Below are 13,661 nucleotides of genomic sequence, written 5' to 3' on the forward strand. Positions count from 1 at the left end.
ATCAACATGTGGCAATGTAAGACTATATAACTTTTCGTTTCTTCACAAGACTTGAACATATATTCATACATACACACATAATTTTGAACTTTAAGTTTATTTATTCAAAAAAATAAAAATGAATTTGATATAGTCTTGTTTATTTCAGACATCCCCTCATGTTGATGATGTGACAATATATTGTCATTCATCTTTGGATAAAAAATAACGTGAATCATAATCAACTTGTAGCATTGTCTACATAAATTTTCCTTCCTTCATAAGAATTATGCATGTCCATTATTCATCTATCTGTCTTTGTCTACTTGTTTGTTTAGGTGTTTTACAGCCTGATTTGACCTAGCAGAGGAGAACTCGTGCTCTTGAAAGAGAGTTCACAAGTTCAAATCTCATAGGAGGTAAGGTATATATGCCTCATTTTGTAGCACAGTTAGATGCCTTCTACAAGTATGAGGACTATAAAAGAATCTTCCAAACTTAAAATTATATTTATTTAAAGACCAAAATATAAATAAATTTAATATAATTTACCTCATAAATCTCCCTGTACTCATTAAATAACAACATCTTATCATCCTCAGCTTTCATAACGTTACATAATTTTTCATTCCTTTATAAGAGTTGGTCTGATGATTGTTTTTATAATGTGAGAGAACTTTAGAGCCATGATCAACTTCTCTTACAGATCTCTGAGCACTCAAAACCATCTTCAATTACAATCAATTATCCATCTAATTTTCAATTATCAATCTGATGATGGATCACGGAATGTGATATGAAACGATGAAAAATCTCTACACAATCTAATCCAGAAATAATTACATTATTCTCATTAGCCAAAAAACTCGGTATTGGATGAAAAACTCCAGCACTCCTCAAAAATAAAAAATGTATCTGACTGCAAAAACATCCGTGATAAAAAAATGTAAAGATCTAGCCTAGCCACACGAATTCTTGTTCACAACTAATAAATGCCGTGCATTGACTAAGATTTCACAGTTACAAGCATTCCTTTTTCACAAAATGTGAGGTAACAGCAGCACCCTGAAACCTGTGATTAAAAATCACCACCCGTGACAGAGTCTCTGTCAATACTTATATTTTGGTCTCTCGTGATTCAACAAACATGGCCTGCTATATATAGGAGACACCCAAGAGAATCAGAAAGTACAATTGTACCATTATATAACAATGGACAATAACAAAAACTGCAAATCTCTCTCCATATCTATAGATCCAGAAGGTGGGTCAAATTGTGCAGAGGAGAGAGTGGCAAAAAATGGTGAAGTTAGGATAGAGGGTGGTGAGAAAGTTTGTGGATCAGAAGATATGAGAGGTAATCATAATCATACTCATACTCATACTCCTTCTCCTTGTGGAGGGAAGGAGAGTTTTGGAATAGAGAAGGGGAAGGGTGAAACAGGGCAGAGATTGAATGGGAAAGGCAGGCAGAGGCAGAAGCAGAAGAAGCTGAACAGGCATATGTCTCTTGGGACAGCTTTCTCCATCATAAAGAGGGAAACTGACTTGGAGCCCAGTTCTTCTTTGCCCAGAAGTTATAGCATGTCTAAGGAGAATTACTCCATGTTTAGAACCCATAGACAGAACTCTCCTATGCAGGGACAGACACCAAATGCCCAGGAATCTGAGCTTGCAGATAACTGTCCTCAGCTCTCCAATGGACAAATTCCGGCTGGGAGATACTTTGATGCCTTGAAGGGTCCAGAGCTTGATGTTTTAAAGGTCCTACTCTCAGCTCATCACTGGTTTGCTTGTTGTCTATGACATTTGTAGCTTATTTACTTCTTCATATGCTTGTCATAACAAGGTTGATTGTTTGTTTAGAAAATGTAATGTTTGAAATAATAAGTAATTGTTGGTTGTTGTTATTTTTGAATTTGATGTATGAAATTTTTGTATCAATGTTTCGGATCATATTACATGATCTATCATCAGGATGTTAGAGAAGTCAAGGATTTTTGGTGATCTATCATCAGGTTGATAGAGACCTTAAGGAGATGCTAAAATCCTTGAGCTCTCTATCATCCTGATGATGGATGAGGGAGTGTGGTCCAAAATGTTGATTCAAAAAAGTTCACACAATTGAATCCAAAAACAACAGCCACAACCTTATAAATTATAGAAATCTGATAACATGATCTATTGGCTGTCATTTTTAGAAAGATTTAAAATGTTGACACATTGTATTTAATTGTCAATACTATATTAAGATATTTAGATGTTATATAAACAATTAATATAATGAGTAGATTTTTTAATGAATATTTTTTTCTTCTAAATTTAATTTTAATATATGTTTAATTATATAAACGTTTGATCTAAAACAATCCGAATAATAAACAAATCACAACTATTAGATTAAAATGCAGTTACAGTGTTGGATTTTTTAATTTCGTCACTGCTCAGTTTAGGACTATTATAAAATTGAAAAAACTAAGTAATCTGATTTGAAATATTCTTTTAATAACTTCGTATCTTCATCTTAAATAGGAGAAAAAAGAAAAAAACAGAGTAATTAAATAAATGCATGTATTATTTATTTGTTTTTTCAGTATTCGATGTATGTAAAAATTTAAAGGTTAAATAATTTGAATTATAGTAGTATTGAGACATGCGAATTCTTAGAAAGTTTTGATACTTAACCCTTGTTAACATTACATAGATGCAATAAGTGATAAGTGGACTATTCATGCTCATGACAGATGAGTTCATGGGTTGTTCTTAAACATCAATTAATTCAATGGTCAAAAGTAAATTTTGGCCAATAAAAATATGACAACTATTTACCATATTTTTTAATTTAAGTGAAATATGGATCTATCAGTTTGACTCAAAAAACTACAACCTTGTGAACATTACTATGATGCAATGAGTGCTAAGGATCACTCATACTAGTGAGAGTTGGGTCCACGAGCTATTCTTAAACATCACCTAGTTCAATAGTCAAAGGTAAATTTTGTCCTATTAAAATAGGACAACGCTTTGACACTTTTTGAATGAAATGAGATACTATTCAATGAGTTTGGCTCATAAACTGCACTCCTATGAATATTATCTATATGCAACAAGTGCTAAGTGGACCATTTATGCTTATAAGAGATATCACTTAGTTCAATAGTCAAAGGTAAATTTTGGCCAATAAAAATAGGACAATTATTTGCCTCTTTTTTATTGAAATGAAATATAGATCAATGATTTTGACTCATAAAGCATCTCTATGAACATTGCCTATATGCAATGAGTTCTAAGTGGACTATTCATGTTCATAGGAGATAAGTACATGGGCTATTCTTAAACATCACCTAGTTCAATAGTCAAAGGAAAATTTTGACTACTAAAAATAGGAAAGCTATTTGCCATGTTTTGGACTGAAATCAAATATAGATCAATAAATTTGACTTGTAAGTTACATTCCTATGAACATTACCTATATGCAATGAGTGTTAAGTGGACCATTCATACTTATATGAGATGGATACATGAACTATTCTTGAACATCACCTAATTCAATAGTCAAAGATTTTGTATGACTAATAAAAATAGAATCTTTATTTGCTAATTTTTTTTAATGAAAATTTGATGTAAATTTACTATTGTCCATTTGATTATTAAACTTCATATAAATTTCTACTGATAGATCAATAAATTTGACTCAAACAATTCACTGATAAAACAACCTAACATTGTTTATCTTTAAAACATCCACAACTCTGTCAGTCTAGTTCATGAAAAAGTTTAGACAAGGGACCCTTTACAAGTTGTACAGTCATGTATAACAATTTGATATTTTGGTGTGCCTCAGGACTATGAAGACATCTTGCTTCCTCTAGATGAAAAATGGCCATTTCTTCTGAGATTTCCCATTGGAAGTTTTGGAATCTGTTTGGGGCTGAGCAGCCAGGCGATACTGTGGAAGAACCTTGCTAAAATTCCATGGCTCCACTTCCTCCATGTAGCAGCACTTCGCATCAACATGGCCCTCTGGTGTTTAAGCCTAACTGCTCTCATTGTAATCTTGTTCACATATACACTGAAATGCATATTTTATTTGGAGGCAGTGAGAAGGGAGTACTATCATCCAGTAAGAGTGAATTTCTTCTTTGCTCCATGGATTGTCTGCATGTTTTTGACGATTGGGTTACCTCAATCCATCTCAGAAGAGGTTCACCCAGCTCTGTGGTGCATCTTCATGAGCCCTGTGTTTGCATTGGAGCTCAAGATATATGGGCAATGGCTTTCTGGTGGGAAAAGGAGGCTATCCAAAGTGGCCAATCCTTCATCACATTTATCAATAGTTGGGAACTTTGTAGGGGCTCTTTTAGCTGCCCAAGTGGGTTGGAAGGAGCATGCAATGTTTTTCTGGTCTATTGGAGTAAGCCATTATACTGTGTTGTTTGTCACTCTTTATCAGAGACTGCCAACAAGCGAAGCCCTGCCTCAGGAGCTCCATCCGGTCTTCTTTCTTTTCATTGCGGCGCCCTGCACAGCAAGCGTGGCGTGGGAGAAAATCCATGGCAAATTTGACAGCGTTTCCAGGCTGGCATATTTCATTGCCATTTTTCTTTATGCATCACTGGTAATAATTCTGTTACTCATATCATTGTTAAAGGTTTAAAAAACTTCAGATTTCCAAAGTTCAAATTTTTTTTTTTTAAGAAAACTATATAGTAGGTTAATATGGATGTTTCAGATCAGTTTTTTCTTTTGTTTTGTTTGGAAGGTTTTTATATCAATTTAGATAAGTTAAAAATTTATTTGTTTGAGAGTTCAGGATTGAAGATTATATTTTTTGTCAAAGTGTCAAGATTTTTATAGTCTATAATAATTAATGTACATTATTATTGGATTCAATTGTATAAGATTTACACTGAAAAGGGGTAAAATTTATTCAGAAACATAAGGAATACCAAGCACAAACATTAACCAACCCTATCCATCTCAATTAAGTAGTCCAACTTTTGGAACAGAGCCCGGGAATGCATCAACATTTTAGATTATATTCCATGATCTATCATCAGAATAGTAGAGAACTAGAGTGGAAAAGATTGTGGATCACACTCCATGATCCATCATCAAGATAATAGATGGAGCAGGAAAAATTGTGGATCACACTTCATGATCTATCATCAGGATAATAGAAAGCTGGAGCAGGAAAGATTGCGGATCACACTTCATGATCTATCATCAGGATAATAGAAAGTTGGAGGAGAAAAGATTGTGGATCACAGTTCATGATGAGCGTAATCCATCATAAGATAATAGAGAACTAGAGGACGAAAAATCATTCATCATCAGGATTTTTTTTCCTCCATCTCTCACGGAATGTGATCCAAAATGTTGATGCAAAACAAATCTTATGGAAATCAAAATTAGATTTTTACAGCTTAAATCTTTTTCAACAAACTATTTAAAAGGTTATTGTGGATATTTCAGTTTATATTTTTTAAATCTTTTTTATATTTTATTTTTCAAAATAAAAGAGATTTAATGTTTAAACAGTGAATGATTTTTATTCCTTAATATCAATGTCATTATGATTAAGAGTTAAAAGTAAATTTTTACCAATTGAAATAAAACAACTGACTTGTAATTATATAGGGTTGTTTAAGTATCAACTGACTTGTAATTATATAAGTTGTTTAAGTATGCAACTGTTTGACATTTAAATAGAAAATATGCTGCGTCAAAGGAATTTGGTAATAAGGATACATTGGTTAAGTTTATTCAAAGATCTTTAGAACAATTTGGCTTCAATTCATTCTTATGCTGGATTAGTTATTTCTTAGGATTTCTTTTGTCTTTTTATTGGATATATTTTTTGTTGTTGTTTTGTAGCTGTTGTGCTGCTGGTTTCTTATGGTTATCCTTGATTGTTTTGTTGAACTTCAGTGCTTTTTCTTCCTTCTTATACAAGGGTCTGCATCTTTTTCAAAATCACATTTTATCTTAATCAAAAGTAATTTCTTACAAAAAACTATATAATTTTCTCCAAAATTTTGACAAATTTGTGAAGCTTTCAAGCCTTTGTTACTTAATCTTGTCCTTAATGATGATCATTATTGTATTGATACAGGTGGTTCGAGTCAATTTTTTCAGAGGATTCAGGTATGGTTCAATCTCTCAATTGTTCATTTTGAATTTATAATTTTAAATTATCATAACTAAATATGTTTTACATTACTTGTTTTTGATATTGATAAAAATGAAATCTTGAAAGGACTCATACACTTCTACATAAAGATAACCATTACACAATAGAAAATAATTCCACATTGTTTGTTATTTCAATGTCTAAAACTTTGAAAAACAAACAATGATCCTATATTTTGGCTTAAACAGCACACTCTAAGTATTGACTTGTTTAGATGGCTCATATGAAATCACATTATAGATGAACTATACTGAAAAAGCTAATGCGATTTTAGATGAATCCTTTAAATAGATCAAAACTTAAAATGTGCCGTCTAAACTTATTGTATGATTACTACGTACTTTTTTTTAACTAAGCAGCCAATTTCAATACATTTTTAAGGATACTGTAATGAGGGTTTATAGTTTTGCAGGTTTTCTGTGGCCTGGTGGGCATACACATTTCCAATGACTGCAGCATCCATAGCTACAATTAGATATTCAAACACAGTAGACACCACTTTCACCAGAGGCCTGGCAATAGTTCTCTCCTTGATATCTTCTACAACAGTCTCAACTCTATTTGTGACAACCTTGTTACATGCATTAGTTTGGCACTCTCTATTTCCAAATGACTTGGCCATTGCAATCACTCATAAGCGCATCAAGCATAAGAACAAGAAGGAAAAACCTGCTAGCATTGACCTGGAACATCATACAGCTCCAATTAAGCGCAGCATGGAATTACTGAGATCAGGCATAAAAAAACAGCAAGCCAGATTATTTAGCTGGAACTGAGAGTTCCCAACCAAACTTCCCAAAGATATATCTAACATCAATAGAAAGCAAATCAGTTATACGCTATCATTACATGTTTCAAGTGCTTCATCAAATTTTCCTATGGGAAAAACAACAGATTACACGATACAGACACAAGCAGTTACAGAAGTGCCTTATATGGTACTCTTATGTTCTGAAGCAAGGAGAGGAATGGGTCAAATATAAAGCAATATTTCTGGGACCTGTAACATTTTTATTACCAAATCCCGTCTATCTTCAATAATCAGAACTATACTATAAAGAAATTATTGATGGTATAAGGTTATTGTCAACTAGGTATTGCTTATATGTCTCATGTTCCATGGTGATGAAGAAATTTCTATGTTTGTGTTATTTCTCGTTTAGTTTTGTATTCATTTTGAGAGAATGACTTAATATATGCATACTTAATATAATTTTGTGTGAATTTGAACTTATTTTCTTAGTGTTTATTTATACTTATTTACAGGTTTCGACACATTTATATACATCTTATATATTTTTTAATATATTTTTCTGTACAAAGCACATTTACTACACATATAGTTATCAAATTTTTATCATGGACATATACTTTTGGTTATTTCATTATCCCATTTCAGTTCCATGGATGTGGGATTGATCCTATATTTACAGATTTGACACTTCAATTTTCGAAAATCAAACTCAAATTTGACTCTCCTACCCATTCCACTAGTGTTTTGGGCTAGCCAAATACATGTTTGCATAATTAGTTGCTACGTATCTATATTTAAATACATTCAATTGCATTCATTTTGATTGCCAACAAGCATCATTTAGATATGATTCATAATCTTCAACAATTAGAACTATAGTTTAAAGAAATTATTGATAGTAAACTCAAGGTTATTGTTAACTAAGGCTATTCTTGTTTTGTTTTTGAAAAGTTTGAAAGAATTGATGATCTTCTTCATTCTTATCAACCAGAGCCATTGCTGAAGAAGATTCAAATTGATTCACTTGAAGCTGCTAATTATGAAGCATTGTGCATAAATGTGTGAAAGAAACATAATTAGAAAACAAAAGTTTATATTTAATATCCTTTTGCAAATTATTAATGAAAAATCTTTGAACATTGCCATCAGGCACAATATAAGCAATTTGTGAATGAAAATGTTTTTATCTACCAATGAAATCAGTCAACTTTTCTTTAACTCCTTGCTTACAATGCATCAAACCAGTTAAAGTGATTTGAATCAGTTAAAGTGATTTGAGGACCAATATAGTTTGAAAATGTTGCACAAATGCATTAGACAATTTATGAAAAGAATCAACTGAAGGAGGAAGCAAAGAAAAAAAACCATTGCAAAGCTCCATCTCTTAATGTATAGATGAATAGTTTTTCCATGAGTCTACGATCATGCGAGAAATCACTACACAAAGTTTGAAATGTTTGAACGAGTTTGGGGGTCACCTTTTCCATTATATGTCTCCAAATGGGGAACATCCATGTATTGTTGGACAAGGATACGAATGACATCATTGAAAAGTCGGCTAACGGTATTACATGTAAGAACATTGAATTTGGATTGGGTTATGGAAGCCAATTGTTGTTGCAATGATGAAACACTTTAGGCCAAATCGTTTATAGTGGCTTCGATAGATGAATTGGAGTTGGACATATTGGATTGTGATGGAGGTGTAACATTATGATAAGTAGGTAGAACATTGGAGTAAGGTGGAACATTGGAATAGGTAGGTGGAACATTATGGTAAGTGGGTAATGGAGATAGTTGGGAAACAAATGGAAGGTTAACAGAAGGAGGTATATAAGAGTATTGGTTGATAGGATCCCCCCCATGACTAACATATGTAGCATTAACATTTTGTGTGGAGGTATCCATGATAGAAGATGCATATATAGGCACATTAGGAAAAGATGTACGGATGAAATGCTCATCTTGATTTGTAGGAATTGAAAAACCGAGGACTTCTACACAACTTTTCATTGGCATAACATGTTATTGTCCACAATATGAGCAATACTACACAACACATTCATACCTTGTTCATCACTTTGAATCATTCTCCTCAAACCCTCAATCAAGGGGATTGCCTCTCCAACCAAGTGTTTTTAACTCATCCATTGTTGAAGTTTATCCAAATCATGATCAAGCTTCCCAATTGGTCAATAGTCACTCAAGTTAAAGAGTCATCCTTATCATGAGAATCATGAGGGGAATGGTTCTCCATAATGTTAGGTATTTTTTGTGTAGGAATAGAGGATTCACCCAAGTTCTCATGGAATTAGTTAGTCAACTCAAGCTCAATACCCTTGGTATTTAAACTTTGGGAAGCCAAAAAGTCTATAACTTCTTCCCACTGGGATATTGGATTCAGGGAAAAGGGTCATGAAACTCATACATAAAGAGGGCAAAGCTAATGACATAGATTTATACTCACAATGACTCTCATACAATTGATAAAGAAAAAAGTAATGATTAAACAATGCATTTCCCCAATAGAATGATCAATTAACCACTTAATTAAGCAAAAAACACTATATAAATGATATATTTGAACAATGAATGCTTATAAAATTGAAAATGATATGCAATAAAAAATAGATTTGAGCATATAAATAAAAAAATTATGCAATGCACAAGTCAAATTCATCAAAATGTTTAGGGTTTTTGTGAATTAGACCTCTAAATGTATGTAATATAAGTGTACAAATAATATATTCTAGAAATAATTGCAAATGTGAGTTAATGAAATGCATACAAATCAAACCTGAAATTGAAAACTAGAATTTTATGCAAACATAAGACATGTCAAGTTCACCAAAAATGTAATATGTGGAAAAATGAGGGTTAACTTGTTGGACATTGTTGCTGCAGGGATATGTTGTTGTCATTGATGTCAACATATTCCTATGATTTATTGCTCCGGTGGTTGCAAATTGGTTTATTGAGATCATGGTTTGGTTTATGGAGTATTTCTTGTATCATTACATCCTTCTGTATTGATTTCAGTGATCCAGAAGCTTAATTGATCATATCATATGATCCGGTTTGCAGTTTGGTTTTTTTGATCAGTGCTTTGCAGAGTTCGATATTTCCTCCAGTATATTCCAGTGTGATCAGATCTTGAGTTATGATTTTGGGAGATTGTTTGGGATGTTCATGTGTATCTACATTTCAGAAGGTTCGTGATTTGGTGGTTCGCAAGCAATCTTTCTAGTCCGAGTTGTTGTTGTTTGAGTGTTCTTGAGTTTCAGATGTTGATCTATGAAGATTTGATAAGTGATGTTGGTGTAGCTATTGCGGATGGTTCAAATGTGCTTGTTGGTGTTTCCTAATTGTGTCCTATTTGTTTTGGTGGTCCGCATTGATCATTGTGCGCAATATTGGTGATTTTTTTAATCCGGTGATATTCTTTGTGTTATGCGGTATTCTTGGTGGTGTAGCGTGTTGCAGTTGATCTTGGCATAATTTTTGGTGGTGTTGCGTGTTTGAGAATTTGATTTAAGTCCATGGTATATCATGTATATTATTATATTGGTCTAGTGGTCGATCTTTGTATCGTGTGATGTAATTTTGTAATTGTGAGTTGAGGGTTTAGTTGACCTTGTTGTCAAGGTTGATGAATTGTATATATAGGTGATGAAGTCATATAAATTGTGTATCCGTGTCGTGTCTGCATTATTAGAGATTTGAAAAGGTGCAAACAAGCGAATACATCTTTCGACGTTGTGTTTGAGCAGAGATTGGAGTTTTGCAAGGAAGACAAATGTACTTAACCAGAACTATCATCAGGCATAAGGAGATGTTATATTTGCAGTTCATGTAATCCAGATTGTAGTCTGATCATTATTGTAAGGTAGTAAACCTTCCCTAAGGGTTGTAGCCTTCTGGGTCATCTTATTTTGAGCAGTGAGCTCTAGGTAGTGTGTCTGAATGCATGTGCATTCTCCATTGTAATATTTTCACATTCTACTACAGAGTATCATCTAATTGTGGCTAGGTTCCCACAATGGTTTTTCCCTTAACCGGGTTTTCTATGTCAAAATATTGATGTTGTGTGTTTTCGTGTCAATTTGCTTATCTTTATTGTTATTGCAGTTTATTAGATTTGCATTTAAGGTTAAGTTTGATAATCTGGTGAAAACTGATTCACCCTCCCCCCTCTCAATTTTCCTTCATTGTTGTTGCCAACAATTGGTATTAGAGCTAGATCCTCTAGAAGAAGCTTGACCGCTTGAGGTGATCCGCGATGGCAATTGAAAGTGGAAGTGTTATTTTTAAGAAGGAAAGTCTAAGATTCGATGGAAGTAACTATGTTATATGGAAGAACCACATGGAGGTGCACTTGAGATGTCTTGGAGAGGATTACTAGAAGATTACAAAGAATGCCTATTCTTTTCTTCAAAATGGACTGGTTACTGTTGGGAGATCAATGAAGCCGAACATTACATTAGAGCTAAGGAAGTGTTGTTGAGTGCCCTGACTGATTCTGAGATGACTAATGTAATGGGACTTTAGACTGCACATGAGATCTAGGAGAATCTTGAGACCTTGTATGAAGGAGACAAGCAAGTCAAAGTTGCTAAGTTGCAGAGCTTGAAAGGGAAGTATGAGATGCTGAAGATGGGAGAAGATGAGAACATAAACTCCTTCATGGCTAGGGTGAATGAACTTGTCCTAGGTATCAAATGTGCCAGTGGAACCATTGAAGAAGATGAAATTGTTGCTAAGGTGCTAAGATCATTGCCTCCTACTTAAAAACATAAGGTAGCTACTATTGATGAGATCTGAAGTGTGACTACTATGACAAGAGATATGTTGGTTGGAAAGATTGTTGCATTTGAACTGGGTGAATTTACTGAATCACATGGAAAATCAAAGACAACATTTAGAGCATATATATCCGGAAAGAAGAAGTATGACCCTAATGAATGCAGAATATCCAGATATGAAAGAGAGAGAAGAGAGATGGAAGAGCAAGAAAGAGAATTGAATGAGCTTGAAGCATTGATTTCTCAGAGATTGCCTAAAGGAGTTGGTAAGTATGATGGTAAATTGCTTCTGAAATGTTTCTCTAGTAATAATATGGGACATTTTGCTTCTAGGTGCCCAGAGAGAATGTCAAAGTATGATAGGCATGATAAAAATGATAGATATGAGAAGCACGAGAAGTATTAGAAGCCCTACAAATCTAACCGGAAGTATAAGCATCAAAAGAACTATTATTATGTTATTGATGAAGGTGTTACAGATGAAGAATCAAAAGGAGATGAAATTATGTTTATTGCTATCAAAGAAGATGGACCGGTACCTGTTGATTTCAAAAGTTACACTACTGAGGAGAAAGCTTTAGCTGCTAAAGTTGAAGAGAAATATGAATGGGTGATTAACATCGGTTGTTCACATCATATGACTGGTGATAAAAGAAAATTTGTGAATATGGAGAGATATGATGGTGGAATAGTAAGATCCAAAGATGACAAAGCCTGTGTGATCCGTGGTAGAGGTTCTATTTCCTTTGATGGTATGCATAACACTGATGATGTCTTGTATGTTGAAGGTTTGAAGCATAATATTTTGCTCGTGTTGGACAAATGGTGGACAAAGGTTATGGTTTGCAATTCAAGAATGGAAAATGCAAGATCCTAAATGCCTCTGGCATAGAGATTGCCTCAGGAACTAAGACTAAAGGTAATATCTTTCATTTCAATGTTGGTGAGAAAATTTGTTTGATTGCTCAGATTGATGAAAGTTGGTTATGTCATAGGAGAATGTGTCATGTTAATTTTAACTCAATAATTAAGATCAACTCTACTCAAGCTGTTAGAGATTTGCCTAAAATTGTTAAGCCTGCTAATCCGATATGTAAGGAATTTCAAATGGGTAAGCAAGCAAGAATTTATTTCAAGAGTAAGAAGTATTCATTTGATGGATTGCTAGTTCTTATGCATACTGACCTATATGGACCTACTGCAATAAGAAGTGTGCAGGGTGACATACATTTCATGTTATTGATTGATGTTTATTCTAGGATGATGTGGGTTGTCTTTTTCAGGGAGAAATCAGAAGCATTGGACAAATTCAAGATATTCAAAGCAAAAGTTGAGACTGAGACATGACTGAAGGTGAAATGCCTGATATCTGACATAGGAGGAGAATTCTGTTCCGATGAGTTTGACTCATTCTGTGAGAAGCGTGGGATTAGAAGAAAATTATCTGCTCATAGAACCCCACAATAGAATGGAGTTGTTGAAAGGAAGAACATAACTATCTTGGATACTACAAGGACTATGTTGATTGAAGGGAATGTTTCGAAGATCTATTGGAGAGAAGTTGTTAGCACTATTGTTTACACATTCAACCGAGTGCATATAAAAGGTGATACTGGTAAGACTCCTTATGAGCTATGGTTTGGTCATTTTCCTATTGTGAGACATTTCAGAATTTTTGGAAGCAAATGTTATATCAAGAGAGATCAGGATTTAAGAAAGTTTGATGTGAGAAGTGATGAAGGAATTCTCTTGGGATTCTCTACAAAGAGAAAAGCCTACTGGCGCTACAATAAGAGACTGAGAAAGATAGTGGAAAGTGCAAATGTGAGAGTTGATGAGAACTATGGAAGAGAGATCAGAGCATGCGGGTATGATGATGATCAGGATGTTGTTTTAACACTAAATCAGACTAAAGAATTGAAGCAGAATGATC

General features: G+C 33.7%; 1 protein-coding gene across 1 annotated transcript; it reads left to right on the top strand.

Moving 5' to 3' along the window:
- Positions 1–1,181: 1,181 nt before the first annotated feature.
- LOC131075966 (guard cell S-type anion channel SLAC1) lies at positions 1,182–7,258 on the top strand. The gene is made up of 4 exons (XM_058012968.2): positions 1,182–1,743; positions 3,824–4,597; positions 6,095–6,126; positions 6,585–7,258. Exons 1-4 carry the CDS (start codon positions 1,192–1,194, stop codon positions 6,946–6,948), a joined length of 1,722 nt encoding a protein of 573 aa, XP_057868951.2. The 5' UTR covers positions 1,182–1,191; the 3' UTR covers positions 6,949–7,258.
- Positions 7,259–13,661: the final 6,403 nt, after the last annotated feature.

This window comes from Cryptomeria japonica, chromosome 9 (genome assembly GCF_030272615.1).
Source record: "Cryptomeria japonica chromosome 9, Sugi_1.0, whole genome shotgun sequence".
Lineage (NCBI taxonomy): Eukaryota > Viridiplantae > Streptophyta > Pinopsida > Cupressales > Cupressaceae > Cryptomeria > Cryptomeria japonica.

Excerpts from the sequence above, each read along its gene's own strand:
- LOC131075966 (XM_058012968.2), top strand. The coding sequence starts at position 1,192 with ATGGACAATAACAAAAACTGCAAATCTCTCTCCATATCTATAGATCCA. Across the intron at positions 1,744-3,823 it reads CAGAGCTTGATGTTTTAAAG|GACTATGAAGACATCTTGCT; the intron begins GTCCTACTCTCA and ends GGTGTGCCTCAG. Across the intron at positions 4,598-6,094 it reads TTTTTCTTTATGCATCACTG|GTGGTTCGAGTCAATTTTTT; the intron begins GTAATAATTCTG and ends GTATTGATACAG.